This window comes from Coloeus monedula, assembly GCF_965178545.1.
Source record: "Coloeus monedula genome assembly, chromosome: 3".
In the NCBI taxonomy this organism is placed as follows: domain Eukaryota; kingdom Metazoa; phylum Chordata; class Aves; order Passeriformes; family Corvidae; genus Coloeus; species Coloeus monedula.
The window spans coordinates 106215521-106240128 of NC_138783.1; the positions used below are offsets into that span (position 1 = coordinate 106215521).

Below are 24608 nucleotides of genomic sequence, written 5' to 3' on the forward strand. Positions count from 1 at the left end.
AAGTCAGAGTCAAAAGAAGGGTGTCTTTCTGACCTGAGTCTCTGGTTTCTTTGGTGGGTTTTAATGCCTGTTCATGTATTATAAAATTCAATTCCTCAAATTAAGTAGTGTATATTAAGTGTAGCTTTAGATAGGAGGGGATTTTCAGATGTGTTACAAGAGTAGCAGAAAAGCAGTCTGAATTCCAGACATACGAAGTGAAAGTACATGGGGAAAGCGACTCAAAAATATGAAATACTAGCTTTGTTTAGGGATCAAATATCTGCTCACTGGGACAACCTTTCAGATCTTTAATTTACGAGTCGTGACAATGCTGAGACTTGAAATCCTCAAAGACTTACAGATAACTATGAAAAGTTTCACATATCTGTTTTAGTGTTCCTTTAAGTGCCAAGCTGTATAGTCAACTCTGCTTTTCTTTTCCTTTTTCTTCTTTTTCCTGAGTGTGGGGTTTTTTGGGTTTGTTTTTTTTTTTTGGTCTTGCTTGGTTGAAGTATTCCACTCTTAAAAGGGCAGCTCAACTCCCACTGTGAACAAGCCAAGATATAGCAGCCAAGTTCATGTGAATCTTGCCCGCTTCTCAGCTTCATAAAATCTCCCAAGGGATGGGAATATCAACAGGTGAACAGAAGGCACTGAAGGCATTTTGGAGTTCTTAATGAGAACTGTTTTAAACTGGCAGATAGCTAGAAAGGCAGATTGGCCTTTTTTTTTTCCTGAATTACAACAGAAAGATTCAGCATGAATTTTGAAATGTCTTTCATACCTAGATGTTGTTTTGCTTATAGAGGATGTTTTAAGCTGAGGCAACTGAAGGGTGAGATACTAAGAACCCTCCGTCATAGCCCGCTGAACTGCTTCCGCTTAATTTCAGTGAGCGTCAGATTAGATCATAGATTAACTGACCTTTAGAAAGCGAAAGGATTTCTGGCTAACGATGCAGCCCTGTATCTATTACTCATAATCTCATGGCTAAAAGCAAAAATGAGATAGAAAAAATGATTACACTGGACATGTTTCAGGCGAGGCCCCTTTACTGGTATACATCATTAATGAAGTTTCCCTGGTTTATAGCAGCTGAGGATTTTTAACTTTTCATCAGCGTTGCGGAGGCGGGGGGACACTCTCCAGACATCATTTGACACAGGATGAGATTACATCTTTCATAACAGATAGTTTTCATCATGCACTTTGTCTCCTCCTTGGACTGCTTCCTCCTGTGTTTCACTGCACAACCACTACAGCATTTGCATCATGTCTAACCTGAGTTCCCCCTTTTGCAACCTAGCTGTCCTCCTTATTTATCCACTGCATCTGGAAAATAATTTATTTTCTTTTTCTTTGTATATTTGGGACCACTCTCACTTGCCCAGTCCTCTTCCTTTTCATTGCAGCTTGCCTCAGACTATGTTTACCAGACTTCCAGCACTCTTCTTACTTTTGACCATTCCACCACATCTTCTGTGGAGTGTGGTGCCTAAATCCAGACACAGGATTCAGACTGAGGCTTTCAGCAGCACGGAGAGTAGGAGGATGATTTTTCACATCTTGCATATGGCACTGCTGTTCATACATCGCCATATGTCATTCATTTTTTTCTCAGCTGTGTGAAATGGTTGGCATTTGGTTGGTGGTATATGGTAATTCACAGATCCTTCATGTCATTTTCTACCCTGTTTTCACAGTCATTTATTCCAAACAACACGTAGAAGTTTGCCCTTGTCCTTGCTGAATTATAGCTTGTTTATCTCACACCATTTCTCTTCAATAAGTTTATCTGGAGACCATCACTGCCATTCCAGGATGTATTAGCTGGTCAGCAATGTTTTACAATTATCAACCTTTTCATATTTTCAAGAATTACTTTCTGAATAGGTTGTCCAGTCACAAGCCCATTCTAAAAATATAGGCAGTGTGTCTGGAAAATAGTCTGATCCAAGTGCTTTGTAATACCTCTTTCATTCATCCTGTTTTCTTTGACATCCCTTATTCATCAGCCATTTCCAAGAACAAACAAGCTACAGTGAAGGGTACCAGCCTCTGTAGATGTTGAATCCTCAGCTTTAACACCAACAGGGAATTTAAAGTTACTAAAGTACCATGACTTACCAAATTACAGTCTTAAGCTCAGGCTGTGTAATTGTCGGCAGGAATATCTTTTGCCTACTCCACCTGTTAAATATGACATGCCAGTTTAAACACTTCATACTTTGGTTTTAATCATGGTAGTTTGTTCTAATTTATTTTACTTTTTAATTAAGGCAGATTACTGTAACTTAGCTTACAAAAGATGATTCTACATAGTGTGTCACTACTGTGACAAATTTTATGTTGGGGCAGGTTTCTTTTTTGCCGTCCCTGGTTTCTAACTCAATGGCAAAAACGGAAGCCAGGAGGGATGTGCCAGATACCCCCTTCTCCAGCAGATACTAAAAGAATGAAGGTTCCCTTTGGTGACTGGAGGCCCAGCTGCAAGAGGCAGGCAAGTGGCCATGGCTGGGGCTGGCCTGAACCCCACTGAGGGGCTGTGGGGTGAGGCAGCAGAGGGCAGGCTGGCTGCAGCCACTCTTTTCTCTGGGATATCTTGTCAGCTCAAACTGGGAACTGTTCTTCGCCAGCTATAGGTTTATATAGGTACTTCTAACCTGAAAGTGAAGCCTAAAACCTGGGAAAATTGGCAGGCTCCCACCATTCATCTGGACGTAGTTTGAATTAGCATATGTCTCAGTGGTTTTTAAAATTACCATCCACATCTATCAGTGTGCACACAAGTAATTTAAGGACAAGTTTGCTCACATGTGTAGTTCTTTTGGAATACTTTGCTGAATTAGGGCTATTCATTTTTGACCATAGGAACAAAAAAAAAAAATTCTACAACTTGGTTTGATTTAAAATAGCTGATTTATAGTGTCAGCTGAAAAACAGAATTAAAATTCTGATTTCCTATTGCCTTCTTCATTAAAAACTACAGATGTTTGGTCTGGCACAGATGCTAATATAGCAGTCATAAGTTTCCCTTACACATTAAATTCTGTTTAAAAACTGCCAAACCTTTAAAAATACTGTTTTCCTCAAAAAAACACAGTGTTACCAAACAAATCATTGGACAACAACCAGCACTGTCTGAACAAGTTTTTGGCGTGACTTTTTTTCTTCCCAGAGGCAGAGTGGAACCTAGGCACTCAAAAGAAAATTGCAACATAGCCCTTTGCACTGCAAACTAGCAATGTGTTTGCTGTTCCTTCGGAAATGAATACAGCTTACTTGGGGAGAAGTGGCTGTCTTCAGCTGCCAAGTTCGTGAAAAGCATCGGCTGTGTGAAACCGCGGTGGAACGCCAGGCGCTGCCAGATATGGGCAAGGACGCGGGGCCAGCTCCGAGAGCTTATATTTAGCCTCCAATGCTGGCAGGGAAAAACCAGGTGGAAGTTATGAGAGAGGCTTGAGCTTGTAGCACACTCTAAAAGGAAACGATAGGCAGCAGCATGTGAAACAAGGCAAAAACTGGGACAAATGAAAAACCCCTTCTTAGCACCTCCCTTGCATCCCACCATGCAGTATGCCCCTTCTGGGAAGAGAGAAGGGAAAAGCAGTCAACAGAGAGGTGAAGGGAGGTATGACTGGGAAGGATCAGGTGGAAATGTCAGGCAGGACCCAGGCAGGGTGCTCCTGAGGTTCAGTCCCAAGTGGAGGAAAGTCAGGAGGAGAAGAACACTTACAGGGCTATGTCTGGCAGGAGGAAGCAGAGGAGCAGGTGAGTTGCAGAACACTTTGGAAGGTACCTGGAGGAACCAGGGCTCATAGTGGCACCTCACAGATGCAGAGAAGTTCCAGTTGCTGCTTAGAAACACAGATTTGTTGGACAGACACCTTCTACATGGCTTGCCTGGAGGAGAGCTGTGCTGATGGAGGAGTGAGCTGAGATAGCTGTACAGGGGCACTATGGATGCAAAAAATTGGAGCACCAAAGATGGGATCTGAGGTCAGAGACAGCTGGGAAAGAAGATTGGAAGGAAAAGGTAGGCAACAGAAGAAGAGGGGAGGTCAATGTGTTTGATTATAGGAGTGAAAAGTACAGGAGGGCAAGTGAGAGGATTGTTGAAGGTTAGAGACCATGAAGGCAACTGGCAACTAAAGCAAGCAGGGCAGCTGACAGCACAAACACCTGAGGGTGCTCAGGCCAGCACACACCAGTACATGGGGCTCACTGGAGCTGCACCTCAGTGCCAGTAAGGCACCTGGCCTGGCTGCTGCTTAGTTCTCTGGAAGAGCATGCTGGTAGGGAGTTGCAACATATGCCAAATTAGTACATCCAAAAAGCATTCATTATCCTCCCTATAAAGCATCCAAGTGTTTGCTATATTCAGTAAAGCTGAAGAGTCAGCATTGGTTACATATAGAGAGTTTCAAAGGGAGAACCAGCCCCTCCACAGGTCTCCCCAGTGCCCTTCAGTCCATGCACAGAGGTAACACACACCCCCAAATGTTTGGCTTTGTACAGTATTTTTCCACCGATTTTCCTGCTGTCAGTTAATAAAAATGTAAGGCTTACTGAGTCTGGTTTTTTATTCCCCAGCTAAGCTTTCTCACTCTACCTGTCCAACTGTCCCTCTGCTGTCTTTTCATGCTGGGAAGAAGCATGTCATCCCTCAGCTGGCTGCCTCAGCTGGCTGCCCCCACGTCCCTGTCTCACATCTCATCTATCTCTTTTGCAATATCTGGCTGCCTCCTCCAGTAGGTCTCACCCATCTTCCTGCTCCAGGCCATGGCATCTCCTTCCTAAAGCCTGCACAGCTATCAGCATTTTTTGGTCTCCCTAAGCTTCCTTCATCTTTTCTGCTGTTTTCCCCATTCCTGTCAATGTGTTCCCTCTGCCATTTTTGTTGGGTTTTCTTTAAATTTCTCCTCTCTCATCCTCCCTTCTCCTCAGCCACAGCTGGACCCATTGCTCCTACCATTTTCCCTATATTCCTCCATAACTTCCTTGGCTCTCAGCTAGGTCCCCACTATACTCTGCAGTTGTATCTCAGCTGCTTCAGATTTCCCAGTGATTTCCACCATTCATCCTTTCCTTTTTTCACACTGCCAAAGCACTCCAAGAGTGCCCTGGAAGTACACTTGGTTTTTTGTCACTCCATCTGCTCAGTTTTCCCAGTTCAACCCTGCACAGCTCAGTTACAGTCCTGAAGCATTTTGTGGTTTGTTCCTTTCATCCCTCTTCTAAGAAATGAATAAAATTATCTGGTTTTATCTACCCTGAGCAGACAGAATCCCAGGCATGTCATGTTGCTCATCATGCTTTTTTCCTCTCCTGTCCTCAGTCCCTCAGTCTCTTCTGACATCTCTAAGCAGACATGCATCTTCTGCAGTCCTTCAAGCATCACCTGGCATTTCTATTCCTCATGGGGAAGACGGGGTAAGAGCAGAAGTATGTTCCCAGGCCACCCTTTCTCACTCAGTGTACCAGTTAGTCTCACAAAAGTCAGCGTTTTCCACCCAAAGTGGAGCTGATTAATCACCTTCTTCACCTGCTGGTCTTCCTCACTCCAGCTCTCCTCCTGAAGGATGATGTCCCAAGCCCCTTAAGGAACCCAAAGACTGAATCCGCTATTGTATGGAAAGGAAACAGACTTGAAATTGGTGGACAAATGGTGGCAGACTGTTTCAGACACCAGCTCTTTCCTGAGCTGTGCAAAAGCGGCAAGTAGAGCTTGCAGCTGGCACACATAACACACAGCCAACAAGGTGTCCAAGTTCCCCCCTCACCACCACAAACCCCAGTGAAATCCCTGCACATGTACATGCTTCTTGGCTTCAGAAGACTGCTGATGACTCAGATAATTTACAATATCTTTTGGAAAAGAGGAGCTCTATCCATAGGAAGTTAGTCCAGAGAACATCTTAATATTGAAACCAAGTGCTGTACAGTCATTGAGTAAGATCAACCATTTCCTCTTGATTGGTGGTGCTCCAATAAACACTTGTGAGAAGTATGTTACAGGTGATGCAGCATGTTCAATGAGCATTCATTTATGCAAAGAGTGACAGAAAGCTGTTACACTTTTGCTGTCTGCATTTTTTTAGCTGCAGGGAAGTCAGTCCGTGCGAGGGCTCAATTGAGGGCTTTGTCAGAGGTGTCCCAAACAGTCACAGCTACCAAGAGTCTGGCACAGACATCCTGATTTTCTTCAAGTAGTGAAGTCCCTCAGGAGGAACTTTCACATAGATGTGAACATACTGGAAATTCAGAGATTTAAGAAAGGAATCCTTTCTTTATATACACATGTAGGAAGTATATATGTATATGTTTGTGATACACTTTGCGTACTGGGCCTGGGTGATCAATGAAGACCTGGGGAATGTTAGCAGGAACCAATGTTACTTCATTTTAGGTCTGTGAGAGAGGTGGTGCACACTGTGAGCTTCAAATAAATGACAGCCCCAAATAGGGAATAGCCTAGAGGCTTGTGTGCAGAGAGGGGACCAGTCATTTTCAGGTCATGAAACCTCTGGCGGAGAATGATTTCATCCAGAGGTGGATTAAATTGAACTGGAATAAATCTGGATGCTTTGTGAAAAGCTCAGGTTGAGTTCCAAACTTGCAATTACTTTTTTTTTCTTTTTTTCTTTTTTTTTTAATCAGTAAAAATAGGTTGGATGTGCTTTAACCAAACTTTTGCAACATTCTGAACATTTTGTTTCACATATGGTTGATCTGTATATTATGAGTAAGAGTAGTGACAAACATCACTTAAACAGGAGAATTTAAGTGTATGCCTGAGATGATGTGGTTGTAGCTTTCTCACCAGAAAAGGGGAAACTTGAAGTGTGGTAAACAAATCCATATTCCACTGGCCCATATTGCACTGGGTCAACACTCCTAGAAGCAAAGGATATTTTAGCTTGTGGCCTTAGAAATTTAAAGCAGATTTAAAATGTGTTTGCCCCAGATGTACCCACTATGTCTTACTCCATCTCCAGGAGGTTTGCTGTATGTTACTTGGCTGTTCTGTAACATGGTAAACATTAACCTTGCACAGGTGGTTGCAGGAGGCTCTCACTTTTAAGTGCTTCTTTTACATAGCATGCATAAAATCTGTCCAAAAATCACTTAATGATGAAAATCAGTTTTCAATTTTGTCTGCTGATCCAAGTTATAGCATGTCATGTATGAGATGAGCCTGGGTTTCTTAACATACTAACTCCACATCTGACCACGTCCTCAGCTAGTGAGGCTTGAGGTACATGCTCCACGGGGAAATTCATCTTGCCAGCCACATCTGTCATTCCTTTACTGCCCTGGCATGGCACTCTCCCATCCTGTACAGCTCCCCTGGTGCACAGGGTGGTCCTGGCTCCCCACACACCCTGGGGTCTGCACCCCATGCCAGCAGCAGTGGCGAGCAGACCCCCGGTCATCCTCCACACGGCTTTCTCCCTGTCTCTTCAAATAACACCTTACACAGGGCACTCTGCTTCCTGGGGGATTTTCTGATGTGTCTGAGCTAAAGAGGATGAAGAGGTATTCCTGGAAGGACTTTGGGGCAGGGAGACACTTTGGAGGCCAAAGTCAGGTGCTCCCCTGGTGCTTGCTCCAGAGGCACAGATTTGCACATACAGCACAGGTTTGGCTCAAATGCTTTCGGTTCAGATCTGCACAAGGTCTGGGGTGTCAGTAGATGAGCAAGCCATGCAGACATAAATATTCCAGCAGCTAAAACCAAATTTTGATAACACGCAGCTCCTTCTGTTGCACTGAAAGAAATATGACTTTTAACTTTTGCCAGGTCTTTTGTGAAAACAGAGGAAAGCAAGTGACACGTTTAAACAGAGCTGACAGCATGCTATTTAAATGCCAAAACAAGCCTTTGCTGATTTTTAAGTGGAATTAAATGTTCTCTTTATATATAAAAGTATATTTTGAACTATTAGTTAGTTTGCTTATAAAAATACAAGAGCCACTCAAGTTTCCTCTCAAATGTGTCTCTGTTTTTAAAATGTGTTTATCTGACATTCTTGCTATCACTGTAACAACAAAATCTCAAATATTACATTTTTTCAAAAGTAAAAAAGGATGATACAATAAAAACATCCATCATTCTCCCAAAACCTAAATCAATAATTTTATTTTCTTGAATCAATGGGACTATTCAGGATTAACCACGTAAGTGCTGAATTGCATGTATAATCATTGTAATAGGAGGCTGTTAATTTAAACAGAATTCGGTATGCTTTAAAAAAATAATTTGAAAATGCAGTATTAAGTAGTAAGATTTTTTTCTTAGTGAATAGCTTTAAAATACACATATTCCAAAAATAAAAAGTGGTGAACCTTGTTACCACCATTGCTGATTAGGGATTGTGGTGAAGTCTAGAATTATGAATACCAAGGCATTGTAGAATTCTACTTAATTAAAATACTTCTCATGCTCTTTGTTTCTTTTCCTCTTATATAGGTAGAAAAATTACAGAATGTTTATGTGTGTCTTGCGTATGTGTGTGTATTTCTTCAAAGCTAGAGATTTATATGTGGAATGATTTTCATTTCAATAGTAATACATAGATCATGGCTTTAAAATTAGCTTGTGACTTGTTCCATTTTCTAAAACATTGGCTCATTGTTTGTTTGCCACGATAAAAAATACTACTGGAGAGTTTATAGTTGGGGTGCACCATGTACCCCAAGCATTGCTGACTGCATCTCCACAATTTAGGGTGAGACCGAGGGGGTGATTTCTTTTTGTCCGTGCCCACTTTGAGCAAATGTGTACTTCTTAGTATTGGTCCAAAAGGGCTATGCCTGACGAAAACAGAGTTTCACAGGAGAACAGAGAGTTGATTGGGTGCTCCATTTCCAAAAGCTCAGTTTAAAAATGTCGGATATGGCAGACATTCATTGCCAGAAGACTGGGATCTAAATTACTCCGGTGCAGCAGATCTGTACGAGTCTTATGAGGAACCTACCCCCCTTTTGTGCTTGGGAGTGCTGCACAAGGCCTAAATGAGGCATCAAATTTGTGCTGGATTTCCAGACACACCCCATTTTCCTGACTGTGCATTAAGCAATTTGAGTACAGGCTTAATGGCCCGGAGAGTCTTTCAGCAGGATCTACGACTGAAAATACCATTGTGGTCTCCCAGCATGAAGCACTGAGCACCAGTTGAAGGCGTCTTCTCTGCGCACACCAACCAAGCCAGGGTGTGCTGCACGGGGACACTTTCTCTTCATGGTGTGTTTCTGTGGGCACAGCCGCCCACAGCTGTGAAACACAGCAGATTCTGAGAGCATATTATTAAACATTTTGGTTTCTCTTACTTTGTTGCCAAGTAGATACAGCACAAAACTCTCCAGAGACTGAGGCAGATTTTAATCTGGTGTGAATGCACCAAGATACTGTGTTTTTGATGCTGGTAGTAAGTTCAGGAATACTTGGGCATGCCTGGGGCTTTCTGACTGGGATGGCCATTGCTGTTATAATATATATAGAGAGATCAGCCTGACGCTTGAGGGTTAATGGTTAGTAATCAAATGTAAAGCAAAACCAGAGAGTGATCAAAAGGTTTCATGTCCAGATGCCTAACAGGCTCACCTACCTAATTTCAGTATGTTTCTTTCTTGGGAAGATCCCAAGTCAGTACCTGCAGCCATAGTACATCTTAGGTGATATATGAGTAAAATTTAGTAGCCTTTAAAACAATAATTGCAAATACTGAATCTACCCAACAGTACTGTCATCATGTTTTTGAGGTATGTTGTCTTACCTGTAATTCAGTTACAGTACATGCAGAGTCTATGTGACAGGAGGTAAATAAAGCACAGTAATATGTACAGCCTATTCTTATACCAGTACATCCCCTCCCATGTTGCTCTTCACGTGTCCTGAATCCATGTACCATGCCTGCACATAGCATTCAGGCTTACTTGGCCTTTGAGCCTGTGCTTGGAGGTATAAAATGAGGTCGGGCTGCGCTTGTGTGGCTGGGACTTCAATCACTTTGCCAAAGAGAGAGGAAGCATTTAAGACTATTTAACTGTCCACAGCCTGCAGTCCCCTAGTCACAATTCCCCTGAGCTGAACACTGCTGCCTGGAAACACAGTTGTTTAGATGAGTACCTTACAGGATGTTAGTACCCTCTAGGATTTTACTCTACACTGTGAACTGGGCTCCCACAAACAGGCAAGTGTAGGAAAAGCGAGTAGGATTTACAGTGTGTTTTCTCAGCTCAGCACAAATGTTTGGGACAGACAAGTCTGCACTGTGGGATGTTCAGCATTACACACCCTCCTTCAGGTCTGACATTCACGCAGCAAAACTGGAATATTGCAGCACCATTTATGGAGGACAAAGTTGGACATTGCTTAGGGTAACCCACAGTTTGTTCCAACAGCATGCTAATGATGGTATAGCTGGTCAGCTCCACCCTTGCCAGTAAACTCTTATCCACTCAGTGAAAAGTGTTGTATAAATTAGGCTTGGTGCTGATTCTGTCTGCATGCTGAAGGATCTCATTTAGCTGTAGTATTTTATTATTTTAGTGAGAACAGAGTATGGAGCCAAATGTTTGCTTCAGCTGGATGCAAATATTCTTGCTCTGCCTGTCATATTCTGTAGCAGTTTGAGCCTGCTATATGTTCCGAGCTGAAATCGTGCCTGCTGGGAGAGGCCACATGAGGCAGGCCGGGTATTTAGTCAACAACTGGTTGATTACAACTCCTGTGTCCGGATTAGCGGTTTCACTTGGCTTGTCAGAAGATGGGAGCTGATGAGATCACTGATCTAGCTGGAAAAAAATAAGTCAGCAGGGGGAAATTATCTCAGTCTCTTTGTTGACATTACTGTGGAAAGCAGTCCTAGAGTTGAGCAGTGTACATTGTTATTTTTAATACTGTCAGCTAGGAAAATTCATTGCACCTTCATTATATCATATGTTATTGCAGGTACCGTTTTGGAAAGGGCAATTCCTGCGATATGTTTCTGATCTCCTCTGTACTATTTTTGCACAAGAGCAGTTCTTGAGACCTTGCCTGCATTTGCAGCAAGCTGGGATATGAATTTACAGCATCCTAGCTATTTCATGTTAATTCATCTGCTGTTTGTCTCTGCAGATGATATTTCACTCCACTTTGAATGTGAATCAGGCTGTGCTTCACAGATACCCACAAAGAAAGCTGGTGCAACATCGTTTGCCCTCTGTACATTCACACCCTTTCTCACAGCACACTAAATTCCTCTTGCAGACAAGTGCTCCAATTCAGTGGGGTGATTTCAGGCTTAAATCAACCTGAGTGGGACAACATTGGTCCAGCTGAACTGATAGTGTTACAAGGATGCAGCCATTACAGTGCAAGCAAAAACCTTAAATCAAAATCCATGCTTCACCTCAGAAATTCCATCAGACCAGGCTTCCACTTCAAATTTCCACCCCCCCCCCAGTTTACAAGGCTCCTATATATCCTACCATGAGTCATTACCCATTTCAGATGGTCTTTTGTGCCATCAGCACCAGGAAAAGGTTTCGTTTAAAAAGTAACCTTCAAAAAAAAAAAAGGCTACTTTCTAATCCCCACCATTCTTTTAGTCCAGTGTAGACTATAACAGGTGAATTAGTAGCCATGTGGGAACAGAGAACTTCGGTAGGAGAAGGGAAGTAATGCCTACAGAGAGAGAAACCCCATAGCCCAGCTTTGCCACTAGTGAAGTCTGCCCCCTCTGGAAAACACTTTGATGCTTTATTGGTGTTAATTGTGGCAGTTAATTGGTGCCATACATCCTGGTGCAGCACTCAGCCTCACTGAGGGGCAGATCTGTTGTTGTTAGTGTTTTGTGTGCCTCTGCATTAAAATGGGATTGATAAAATCCATTACCCCTGAAATGCAGCCTTCCACACAGAAGACTGGAACTTCACAACGTGTAAGTGGTGTTTTATTCAGAGAGATTTTACTCAAGCATCAAACACATGCAGAAACATACAACCTTCAAAATAATAAGGACAAACCAGATGAGACCCACAGTGTACTATTATTCTCAACTTTCATAGATAGTTAAGAAGAATGATGCAAAAAGAAGAACCAAAAACCTCAGTCATTCCCCTTAATTTCTCTGACAGACTAAGTCTTTTTGGATATCCAAGCCTCATCTTACCATGATAAGATCAAACCTTCACATGATTTTAGAGCAAAATTGAACATACCCCTCAGTCTTTTTATAAAAGCAGGCAGCAGCCCTTATTCCAGGTAGGCAATTAAACCAATCAAATAAGAGAACTGATTTGTGACTCCAGTGACCTGAAGGTCACTTCCCTGCCCTCTCACAGGCTCTGGGGCTGCTTAAATCCCTTCATCTCTCTCTGCTTCAGTTTCACTGTTTGCCAGTCAGGAGCAGAGCCAGCACTAAGCCTGGGCTGCCAGTGCCAATTCATAAAGGCCGCTTGCTTGAGCAACCACTTAACAGGGGAAAGGATGCATTTCTTTTTGGGGGTTTGAAAACGGTACTAAAAAGAACAGTTTCAGTGCCTGCGCATTAGTAGTATTTAAAAATGAGGTAAATTATTCGATAATTTTAAGGAACAGAAAATTTTGCTTTAGTTTTCACAGCTTCCTACAAGTGCTTTTTTTTCTCATCTATGCTCTGCATTGATTTTGCAGAGCATATGTAATTGCAAGACTTGTTTCTGAAGGAGGCAAATGAAACTTTTTTAATAGCATTTTCAGGCTGCTCATAAAAGTGCTGTGTTTAAGCTAGGCGTAATTTATTTTGTTTATTGGTATTATTATTATTATTATTATTATCAGGTTCTAAAATTAAATGTAGCCCACCGTAGGCTGAAAAACCTGTGAGCTCCTCAGCATTAACAGTAATTATCTTCTTCATTTTCTTTGGCTATAAAAGTCCTGTTCTCAGTCCTCCAACACATGGTAGGAGTATCTCCTAAATGCAAAGTAGCAGAAAAAGAGAATAAGAAAAAAAGTTTTATCCCCATTTTGTCCAATACCATTCTCCTATCCCTTTAACATTTTGCTTTGACCCTGAACCTCTTTTTCTTTAAAAAAATCCCATTTTTCTGTGTACTTCTTGTAAGCTCATGATTGTACAGCCTGACGGTAGGGCATGCCCAGTGAATCATAACAGCAAATGTCAGCAGGAAAAAATCTCCAGTAGCCCATTAGCTGTTTGAATTCATATTTATTATTTACTGAATGACCGTGAATAATGAACAAGTTGCTCTAAATGATTACACATTTGTGGCTAAATCTCTATTAAAAAGGGAAAATCAGTTGAAGCAATTACACAATTTATTTACAAGGAAAAAATTTCCTTCATCTCATTAATATTACCTAGAGTAGATAGCGAGAGAAATAGAGTTAATTGGTGCAAATTGATTAGGGATGTAAAAAAAATGAAAACTCTGAAATGACAGAGAAGTGAAAGAATGCTTCCATGGAGATATCTGCCCTAATCTTTGTGGGCTAGACTTATATGAACATCTGCGAGTTACTGTGTTGGAGACTGTTACCCAAGTTGTGTTTACAGTCAGTATTTAGAGAGGTAAATTAGGTTAGGTAAATCCCATCCTAGCTAAATACAGCTAATCTTTTGACTGCCAAGCCTAATTTGTGCTTGAGTTTGGGCCTAATTTTTTTCTCAGAGGAAACTGGATTAGGTCAGGAGTGCCACTGGTGCAAAAAGTGTGCAACTTTGTCATTTAGGCATGTCCTCTTAAAGGTAAATGATAATTCCGTAGCTATCATATAGATAGACAGAGAAATCACAAACTGTACAACTGAAGGAAAATACCAGTTCCTAGTGCACAGATTGTGTAGCAAACAACAAAAGGAACCTATCCTAAAATAGGAGAGTATCCAAATATTTTTCTCTTGGCTTTGTGGAGCACATGTGGTGACGCCTCTTCATGCATTTAGTTGAGCAGCTCTCTAAATCAGATTCCATTTTAGGATAGTCTTGAAGATTATGTAAGAGCAAATTGTGGTTTTCTCTTTCCTGCTTAAAGAAAGAATGTGGCATCAGAAGTCGTATTATCAGGCGCTATCCAAAATCTTATACCTGTTGAAACAGCATGTTCAGCATCATATTTAACTAGCTCTCATTTCCTTCTCTCATTGCAGAGTCAAAGGGTTTCCAAATTAATATGGCTATTTGAGTATTTTTAGGCAAGAGCCTATTAGCACTGATTTTTTTTTTTACAAAAACATGCTATAGCTAAAGCTCATGATGGAAGTAATTTGTAATATTCAATGACCACATTTTATTCTGTTTTGCTCACTCAACGCTAATGCGTATGATGCCATGTGAAATTCACAGACGAGCCTGTCTGCAGGACTCATGGGAGCCATAAATGGATTAAACCTCTCACTCCCTGCTTTGGCAAGTGATCAGTTACATTTAAATAAAGGTCAGTCTGTCTTTACAAAGAACACACTGAAAGCAAGCTTAATAGCTTTCCCTACTGAGCCTAGAACATAACTATTTGAAGCATAATTAGCAACGGGGTGCCTGTCACTGATTGTGCTTTTTGCTTCATTTTATGTCTGGGGAATTCCAGTATTCCCCATTAGCTTTAAGAGGGGGCACAGTGCTAGTTATCAAATTGACAGTCTTGACCTGGCCTCTGAAAGCAGCTGTAAAACATTGTTGGGGAAAATTAAGATGAATGCCAAAGCCAGGTCTGTAATACTGCTACAGATTGGACATTTGAGGTGCATGCCATGACTCTAAATAACAAAATAGGTAAAATATCTGATACACATGAGAGTATGGACTTTGTTACACTAAATACCAGGTGATAAGGACATACACCAGGTGTCCTATTGTCTCATCTTGTGAGCTCTGTATTGTGATTTCTTTATAAAATACTCCATACCTGTTTTTTTCAGCATAGCAGAGTGACCAGCTCTGCCATCTGTCAAAATACAGATTTCAGGAAGGGTGGAGTGAATCAGCTACAACTGCCCCTACAGTTAAAGGTGCTGGCCACAAAAGAGTTATTTTGTCAAGTTAAATACTTAGCCTGTATGAGGCATTTAAGAATAAACATGATTATAGACTCATAGAATGATAGAATAGTTTGGGCTGGAAGGGACCTTCAAGATCATCTAGTTCCAACATTACTAATATATCTTGTGGTGTTCCAGGTCTTCAAAACACTTCATTTGCTTGAGGTTTCTTGACTGGTATTTATAGCCCTTGTAGCAAAAGTGATAATTGTCTACAGGTGGAGAGAACAGAGCTGATACAGCAACTTTGGTACTCTGCAGACAGCCTGAAATTCTAAGAGAGATCTGTGAATTACCTTGACCTTCCTGACTGGAGCATGAGCTTCAAAAGTCCAGTGATTGCACTTCAGTGTTATCAGCAGCTAATTTAGCACTGATCATTTTATCTAATACTATCAGGGAAGATGGGTAAGAGCAAAACACAGTGGACTGGCTTTTGGGAATTTCTGGAGATAATCCAAGAGCAGACCAGAGAAGTACAAAAGTGACAGCAAAATCAGCAAAAGAATAAGGAGGAGGAGGAATTAAAAGGCAGAAAAGAGGCTGGGATTAGATGGAAAGGATCTCTTTAGTAAAGATGAACGTTATAATTAATTATTATGAGAAAATATTACCATCTCACATTTTAGGGGTGATACAAAGATTATAGTCTGTTTATCTCTGTGTAAATCATCAACCTACATTTACTTAAGCCTCTCTCACCTGGTATTTGGTCAATGGCTGCATTCCTAGCTCAGGTTCACAACGAGAGAGCAGAGGTCTATGTCCTCCAAACACATCTTCACAACATAGAAACTGTAAGAGGAAGATGACCAACCAGGGATTAAGATAAAAGCATGTACTTTTCCTGATTTACGTGCACTTGGGGGTTAAACACAGGATTTTAAGTCAACAGGCTTTCTTCTCCTTTCATGAATGGTATATCCATTTTAAGAGTCAATTAAATACATCACAAAATGTAGGCATTGCCAAGAAAAATAGGGCTGTATTTGGTTTTATAAGATAAAGAAGACCAATGCCTTAAGCAGCTCCATATCAGTTTTACCACTCTCCTTCTCTAAAATTTATTTGTGCTTTTATTTGTTTGTTTCATTTCTAGGATTTCTTTTTCCTGATGGAAAATTTGTACAGGAAGTAGAGAAATCGGTAACTGATTTAATTGATAATTTTCAGCTTATATGGAATTTTCATTTTTTACAGATTTTCTGCAAAGCAGCCAACTAATTCTCTGGATCCAGAATAGGCACTTCAAGGTCATATATCTTTGTTTTCACCACAGGTCAAGATACCATCACCAGGAAAAACTAATCTGAAAGCATCTTTCATCACAGGCACTTGGAAATAATGAAACAAAACAGCCAAGCAGAGTAAAAAAATCATTTTGCTTTAACCCATGAATCCTGTGCCAGCGGTGCAGAACTCACCTCAAGCACTGGCAGTAAGGTTTGCTAGGCAGGTGGCAAACACACTTCTGTGGTTTACACCTCCATAATAATTTCTCTCTTCTGCAGAACGTTTCCTTCAAGCACTGGTAGCATCCAGCTGTGTCTCCTTTGAGCCTTTTAGCATGTCCACTTTACATTTTTCCATGTAATTCAGGATTTGTACTTTAAACACTCGCTTTGTTCTCTGTTGTAGGTCATGGGTTGTATGGGACTTTTGAAATGTTGTCCTCCTGGAGAAAAACTAGAGAAGACCAACACGTTAAAGAGAGGACTGCAGCTGTATTTGCAGACTCCATGCTCTCGTTTTCTCTCACCACTGCCATGTACCTGGTCACTTTTGGAATAGGTGCCAGTCCCTTCACTAACATTGAAGCAGCCAGGATTTTCTGCTGCAATTCCTGTATTGCAATTTTCTTCAACTACCTCTATGTACTCTCCTTTTATGGTTCCAGCCTGGTGTTTACTGGCTACATAGAAAACAACTACCAGCATAGTATCTTCTGCAGAAAGGTACCAAAGCCAGAGGTATTGCAAGAGAAGCCTGCATGGTATAGGTTTCTTCTGACAGCCAAATTCAGTGAGGACACGGATGATTCAGAGGAAACGAACACTTACGAGAGTCATCTTTTGGTGTGGTTCCTGAAACGCTATTATTGTGACTGGATAACAAACACTTATGTCAAGCCTTTTGTAGTTCTCTTTTACCTTGTTTATATTTCCTTTGCCTTAATGGGCTACCTGCAGGTCAGTGAGGGGTCAGACCTGAGCAACATCGTAGCGACTGCGACTCGGACCATTGAGTACACAACTGCCCAGCAGAAGTATTTCAGTAACTACAGCCCGGTCATTGGGTTCTACATCTACGAGTCGATCGAGTACTGGAACACCAGTGTCCAGGAGGATGTGTTGGAGTATACCAAGGGCTTTGTGAGGATATCTTGGTTCGAGAGCTACTTAAATTACCTTAGGAAACTCAACATATCTACTGGATTGCCCAAGAAGAATTTCACTGATATGTTGAGGAACTCCTTCCTGAAGACCCCTCAGTTTGCCCATTTTTCAGAGGATATCATCTTTTCCAAGAAATACAACAATGAAGTTGATGTTGTGGCCTCCAGGATGTTCTTGGTGGCCAAGACAATGGAAACCAAGAGGGAAGAACTTTACGACCTCCTGGAGACCCTGAGGAAGCTCTCTCTCACCTCCAAGGTGAAATTCATCGTTTTCAATCCATCATTTGTGTACATGGATCGTTATGCCTCTTCAGTGGGAGCCCCCTTACAAAACTCCTGCATTAGTGCTTTATTTCTGCTCTTCTTCTCTGCATTCCTGGTGGCAGACTCTCTGATCAATGTCTGGCTCACTCTAACTGTTGCCTCGGTTGAATTTGGAGTTATAGGTTTTATGACCTTGTGGAAAGTGGAACTAGATTGTATTTCTGTGTTGTGCTTAATTTACGGAATTAATTATACAATTGACAACTGTGCTCCACTGTTATCAACCTTTGTCCTGGGCAAAGAGTTCACAAGAACTAAATGGGTGAAAAATGCCCTGGAAGTGCATGGGGTAGCTATTTTGCAGAGCTACCTCTGCTATATTGTTGGTCTGATTCCTCTTGCAGCTGTGCCTTCAAATCTGACCCGTACACTGTTCAGGTGCTTGTTTTTAATAGCATTAGTCACCTTCTTTCACTGCTTTGCCATTTTACCTGTGATACTGACTTTCCTGCCACCCTCCAAGAAGAAGAGGAAAGAGAAGAAGAATCCTGAAAACCGTGAGGAAATAGAGTGTGTTGAAATGGTGGATATGGATAGCACCCGAGTGGTTGACCAAATTACAACAGTCTAACTTGATTTGTTGGTTGCTTTTTTACACTAGGTCTTACTGAGGAAACAAAAAGAAACCAGTACTGACTAAATGTGTGGGGAGAGGAAGGAGATTGGAGGTTTTCCCCTCCCTTCTCTAAGCTAAATCCAGGAATATTCAAAATTATGGGAGAAATTAAAAATAAATTTTAAAAAAAAAGAGCCGGGGTATTGTACCTTGCTCAGTTCCTGTACCAGATTATATGAGAGAATTTGCACACTCATGCAAAGAGAGGTTAAATTGTAGATGCATGAAGTAAGATCTAATGGAAGAAGTTGGGTTCTTAAGCAGTCGTCTGCATTGCCTGTACTGCAGATGCTGCAATTATTGTGGCTAAACCAAATCATGTTGAAAGGTCAACTGTCAAGGCTGAAGTAGCACTAAATGTTCGCTGGATGTAAAGGCTTTACAAACTTTCTGCACAGCAATAACTCAAGTCAGTGAGTCAGCTCTTATAAGTCTTTGCCATCACATTTAATTTTTCTTTTCTCCCCTAATCTAAACATTTATGCAAGACTATATAAAAGATAGCAAACTGTACTGGGAAAGAAGGCAGTACACAGCAACCAAGTGCTTTCCAAACACTTTTATGTTATGAATCACATTTTTTTTCCTAAAAGTATCATTATTTTAAAATTGAGATCATCCCTTGTAACATTTTTAATCATGGTTTTATAGCTGTTTCTTTTTCTTATAAAAACAAAAAAGAACAAAAAAAATGAACAAAAAAATCCATGTGACTCTGTCACTCTAGAAAATATATAATTCTATTTTATACATGTCTCGCTACTAGTTACATGTAATCTGCTTTACCAACTGTAATTTTGTTAGCACTCTACTAAGACACGTGAGTGGATCTAGCAGCAGACAGAAGATGGTGTACTGAATATTTCAGCACCAAAATCCATGATACAAACCTCAGATACTAAAATGTCATCAAGAAAGTGAATGTTAGGGCTCTTTTAGTGAGAGCCTATTTCAGGCCATTCACTGGTAATGCACACTGAGAGGATTAGAGGGTAGTTTTACATAATGTATAACTTAATCCCTCAATCGTCCTAGAGTACCTGTAAAGCAATAGACCTTGCAGCTATGGGCTCTTCCAGGAGACAGTAGACAGGGAGAGTTGTGTGGAGCAAACCGAAGGTTGGGACTGTGGTTTAGTAGCAGCAAGTTTAACAACGTCCCCAAAGAGCCCATATCTAAGGAGCCTATTGAAAACATCACATCTGAGAGGGGAAAAAAAAAAACAACTTAAAAATATTACATTACTGGGTCTTTTTGGAGCCGTGAGTTCTAAATCAATAATTCTGTCAGCATCTGTGATGTGGAGTAATACAGATAAAGCAGCATCTCTTCCCTCCTCCACTCCCTCCACCCATAAGCGCAACAGGCTCATTACTGTAAGGTTTTATCATGCAGTTGAACCCTAGTGGGGATGTGTAAGCCAATTCGGTAGGTTTTGCTGAGAGTATTCCGACCATACATTGCCTGTGAAAACCCAGTAGCAGGAAGCTGGCTGGTGTGTCAGGTGGTTTCATATGGACTGTTGCTTTGTGGCGCAGAATGAATGTATTCCAACCGGACTCCCTTTTGCAGCTCATCTGGAAACTAAGAGTACTTGAAAAGTTTTCAGCACATGGCACAAAGTTTGCTTCAGTGCCAGTATCTGGAGGGGAAGGGATATGGCAAGAGCCATGGGGCTTGGAGCACTGGGAGCACTGTGGCTCAGGAGGCTGCCTGTGGTACCTGTACAGTCACTAGAACATCTGTGGTCACAAACCCAGGGTGTGCTTCATTCCATGAAACATCTCTTTAGCATCCAAATCCCAGTGACCCCCAAATGCCCTGTGCAAAACCTGCAAATGCCACCTACTGAATATTAATTTTCAAGCCAAGAGATACTTCTAAAGCATCCTTCCTAGCAGAAAATAAGATAACCAGATATTTTGCCCTGAAGCAAAATGTTACATTCTCACTAGCAAAACAAGTCAGCAGTTCAGCTGGCAACATTTACTTTCCCCTGGATAAGTCCCTTCCCTGACCAGAAGAAAGGAAGCTGTGTCCAGGAATGCACAGGCTCTTTGCTTAAGTAAACAACAGTTGCTTCGGTAGCAGCTGGGAAGCTGTAACAACAACTTCAGCCTTGGCAGAACACAGGCGGACACCTTGAAGACAGCCAGATGAATGTAAGGCTAGGAAAAAGATCTGTTTCCCCTGTTTTCTTTAGACTCAGGCTTGGGGTTATGTTTTCCAGCCAAAAATTATTCCTTGAATATACTTCACTGTAGATTTTCTGTGATCATCAGTATGTTGTTTAAATAATAGTCACCCAGTCCCCAGGCTGTTCAACAGGCAGCTGCAGTGGCTTTTAAACTTCTGAGGGCATTAGCAAATTAGCTGAGAGTTACAGAGGAATTGCAATTCCTCTGCAGTAATCTACTGACCTGTGGGACACTTGGAAATGGGACATGTGTCAAAGAGGTTGTTTGTACACTGCAGAGAGGAATACATGGCAAACACTGATTTTACACCTCTGCTATCTCTCATGCCATCACTTGCAGACACCAGACACCAAGATAGTTACCATAAATCTCCTCACATCTAATTGCAGTGCATAGACAGGAGCATCTTTAAAAAGATGTCCAAAGACAAGATTACAGTTTCACAGATCTCTTATTAAATCTCACCATGTGAGGCCTTCAGAGATCTTCAAGAAAGGTGATAAAACCAGGGATAAAATTACTTCTCTATCTCCAAACCTGTCAGAAAAAGGATGTGGAGGCACTCCTGTGACAAAGTGCTGCAGAAGAGGCTTGGGTGTCCACAGAAGGCAGGGTGAGAAGTCATGCAGTCCACGCCCTTGCCCCCAGGGCAGACTCAACAACATGTAAATAATTTCTGAAGGATGTTTGTTCAGCCCATTCCTAAAAGTCTTTTTAAGGGCAGATTCCTCTCCCAGCAGTTCTCCCCCAGTGCCATGTTACCCTCTCCAGTAACCAGTAACTCCTGCCAGCCACCCAAGATTGGGTTAGAGAAGAGGAGCTGTGCTCCTCTCCACACAGGGATAGGACAGGCAGGAGACTGGAGCATCCCCAAAAGAGAGAGAACCCGGAACAGAGCCAAAACCACCTTACATACATTTTTCACTGTGCTTCACATCAAGCTGCCATTCCATTCCCCACCTCCAGGGTTGGCAAGGTACAGCTGATGCCTTTTCCTGGTCTTAAAATCAAGAGTCAAACACGGTTAGAAGGGGAAAAGGGATTTTACTTTGGTATTTATTTTAAGGATCCTTAGGTGCACACATCTAGGTCAAGTGCACCGAAATGCACACCCCCAAAAGATCTGGTATAACACTATAGGTTTTACAAATTAGCATATGTATCAAAGATTCCCCAATGAGAGGCTTGAATGAGCCCCCCTCCCCAAGGAGCCTTCTCCTAGATGGTTCTATCTTGGTTTACAGAATGTGTTCTGGAGAGGACCTTGGGGTCTGGGGCACACTATCCTCTACCTACGAAGCTTCTAAAATGTTTAGTCTCCCAGCTTGACAAACAAGTCTAAGAATGTAGGCAAAAGCACTAAGAATACAGAAGTTGTAAAAGGGTATAACAGGGGTATAAAAGAAAAGGCAAAAAATCATCATGGCATCACAGCCATGGAAGTGTCCAAGGTGCACTCAGCCCAGGTCCATGAGACTTCTGCCTGAATCCTGTTGTGTCTGAGGGATGCACCAGGTAGCTTGAATACCTCAACATGAACCATGTTCTCAAGGTTTCAGACTATGCTAAGCCACTTTGGCCTTCCTCCCCTTCAACTTTTTCCTCTGGAGCAATTATCTTCACCAAAGTCAGTGGACCTCCCTGCGCCGACTGCGCCTGGTGCAGATGCAGCGCTCTGTTCTCAGTCCAAAGCACTCCCAGTGTCGAACTGTGCATAAGATTTTACCCTTACTGGTGAACCTCCATTTTGGAAGACTACCTAGGCTTAAGCAGATTTTTGTCATATTCTTAAGTGGCATTTTAGCCCAGGTATCACTGTGGTTTTGTTTGCAATATAGAGGATCAAATTTTTTATAAATTCAGTGAGTAGAATACAGTATTATACACTGTCAGGCACTGACTAAAATCTAACAGTGAAAGTTTTAGCTAAGGCTAATAAGACTATGTAGGACTATGGCTCACTGAGCACATATACCTTCTACAAACATTAAAATTCCCATACAGTAAGGTATGGTGTACAGTATATTTTTACTACAGGGTAAGCATGGGGGAAAAGAGCCAACCTATGTGCATATGGCCCTCAAGATCAATCCAGTTTTCTTGTTATATAACTTCTGATGTTGTGTTAGCACAAGTCCACTTTCAATTTACAATTACTCTAACTGGAGAAAAAAAATAAAGAAAGAAAATGTGGTATAGCTGGAATAACTATGTCATAAAAATTAATTGATGAAGGCAGAATTTTCTGCCCAAAGCAGAAATGTGAAAATGTTCTAGTTAGATTAAAATTATGGCTGGAAAGGTTGAGAAAAACCTGTCAGTCAAAGAAAAAGAGCTTCTTTTCCAAAGACAAGCAAATACACTTACCATGGTCAACTGCATGAACCTGGAGGGAATACAGTACCAAAGTGGCCTGAGGTTATGTTGAGTCACGAGAGGATTCACATCTGCTCTCAGAAGCCTTCTGAGCCAGCACTGAATTCAGGTAAAACATGTACTGTAAATTGAAAGGTGTACTTTTAAATGCTTTTTTCTAGGCTGACTGTCCTCCTTCGAGCCACGAAATCCCACCTCAGTCAACACCTTTATTTTTATTCAAAGGGAAAACAAAACAAAGTGGTGGCATGACTGGGCGGAGATCAGGGGAGTCCAGAAGGAAGACTGGCTTCTCTGAAAAACAGAGCCAGCAAAGCAAGGGGGTTGTGGGAGAAGACCTGGTGACTTCAAATCTTAGCAAAGTGGTGGTTTTTCCTATTTGTTAACTTTGGAAGCAGATAGCACGTTCAGGGAGACGCAGGGAAAGGAAGCCGAGTTAACAGGAGCCAGCTCCGGGTTTGCTGTGGACTCCAGTTACAGTAGCTCCTCTGCATGGTTGGGAACTGTCAGCAGGACGGGAGTGTGGGAGGGGCAGGGACGGCCCCTGTGTGGGCACTGGGGATGCCAGACCAGGGGCTGTGGTGGTGCCATTTCCCTTGTCCCCATCCCACAGCCCTGCCCAGGGGTTCCCGGGGTGAGCAGCCTGCAGAGAGCTCCAGCTCCCAGGCAGGAACAGCTCCTCACGATTCCCACGCTGTAGCAGCACTGCTGGCAGGTTTTGCTGAAGCAGAGCTTGCGTGGTAATGCACAGGCCCTCTAGGAAACTACTTTCTGGAAGCTCTTGGTTAGAAAGAATTACGCAGAGCCCTTACCTTCCCTGCCTTTGCACATGTTAAAACCCTGATCCATAAAACCAGATTGTACAATTAGCTATGTAGGGACAAAGTATTTCTTCCATAGCTTTATCCCTACATATATCACTAAAAGTACTTGTAATTTATTTTCTTATAAATGTTGTGAAATAAGTAATCCTTTCTGGGGTACACACAAGTCTGATGAGAAGGAGGCAGGGAGGGGAGAGAGCCCCTTCCCCTTCCTGAAGGTAGGAAGCATCTTCCACCCACGGCCAGGCACTACACCATCGCTGCAGGGCACCCCCATGACCCCAGCTCAGTGCAGTGGGGGGGCAACCTTATCCCCCCTCCCCAATCTTATTACAGAACAGCGAGAAGCTTTAGCTCCAAATTATGGGGGGGACGAGCCCCCAGGAAGCCCTTGTGAAACCCATCCACTGCCAGGAAAGCGCAGTGGCGAACTTCTTGTTTGGTTGGGGTTTTTTTGAGAAAGATACGGCCAAAGTATCACAGGAGGGGATTTGAACACAAATTCCTGTCCATGGTGCATGGGTTGGAGCAGAGTGGCATGCCCTGACATGCCACCCCTTGCCCTGTTGTCCTGGCACAGCTTCCTGCCTGGAGAGAGGGCACCTCAGCATCACGTGCGCCTGCCTGGGGCAGCCGCTTCTCAGGCACAAATTGTTCTGATGTCGTTGGCATTCTGCAAGTCATTACCTTTTTTTAATTTTTGGGAAAAACAAACAAAAAAAAAAACCAAACAAAAAAAAATCAGCATAAACAATTCTAGATTATTTAAGCTCCAAGAAGTCTTAATCTGTGCATCAAATAAATGGCTTGCAAGATGTCAGGGGTTTTCGTTTAGGCTTTTTTTAACCTATTTCTACTA

General features: G+C 42.0%; 1 protein-coding gene across 1 annotated transcript in view; it reads left to right on the forward strand.

The window, feature by feature from the left end:
* PTCHD1 (patched domain containing 1) overlaps nucleotides 1–18306 on the forward strand; it is a gene marked incomplete at its 3' end in the record, with an annotated part of 32817 nt that extends 14511 nt beyond the window's left edge. Inside the window, exon 3 of the mRNA XM_082277883.1 lies at nucleotides 16652–18306. Coding sequence (XP_082134009.1) covers nucleotides 16652–18306 — 1655 coding nt within the window. The remainder of the gene's footprint in view (nucleotides 1–16651) is intronic.
* Between the last annotated feature and the right edge of the window lie 6302 nt (nucleotides 18307–24608).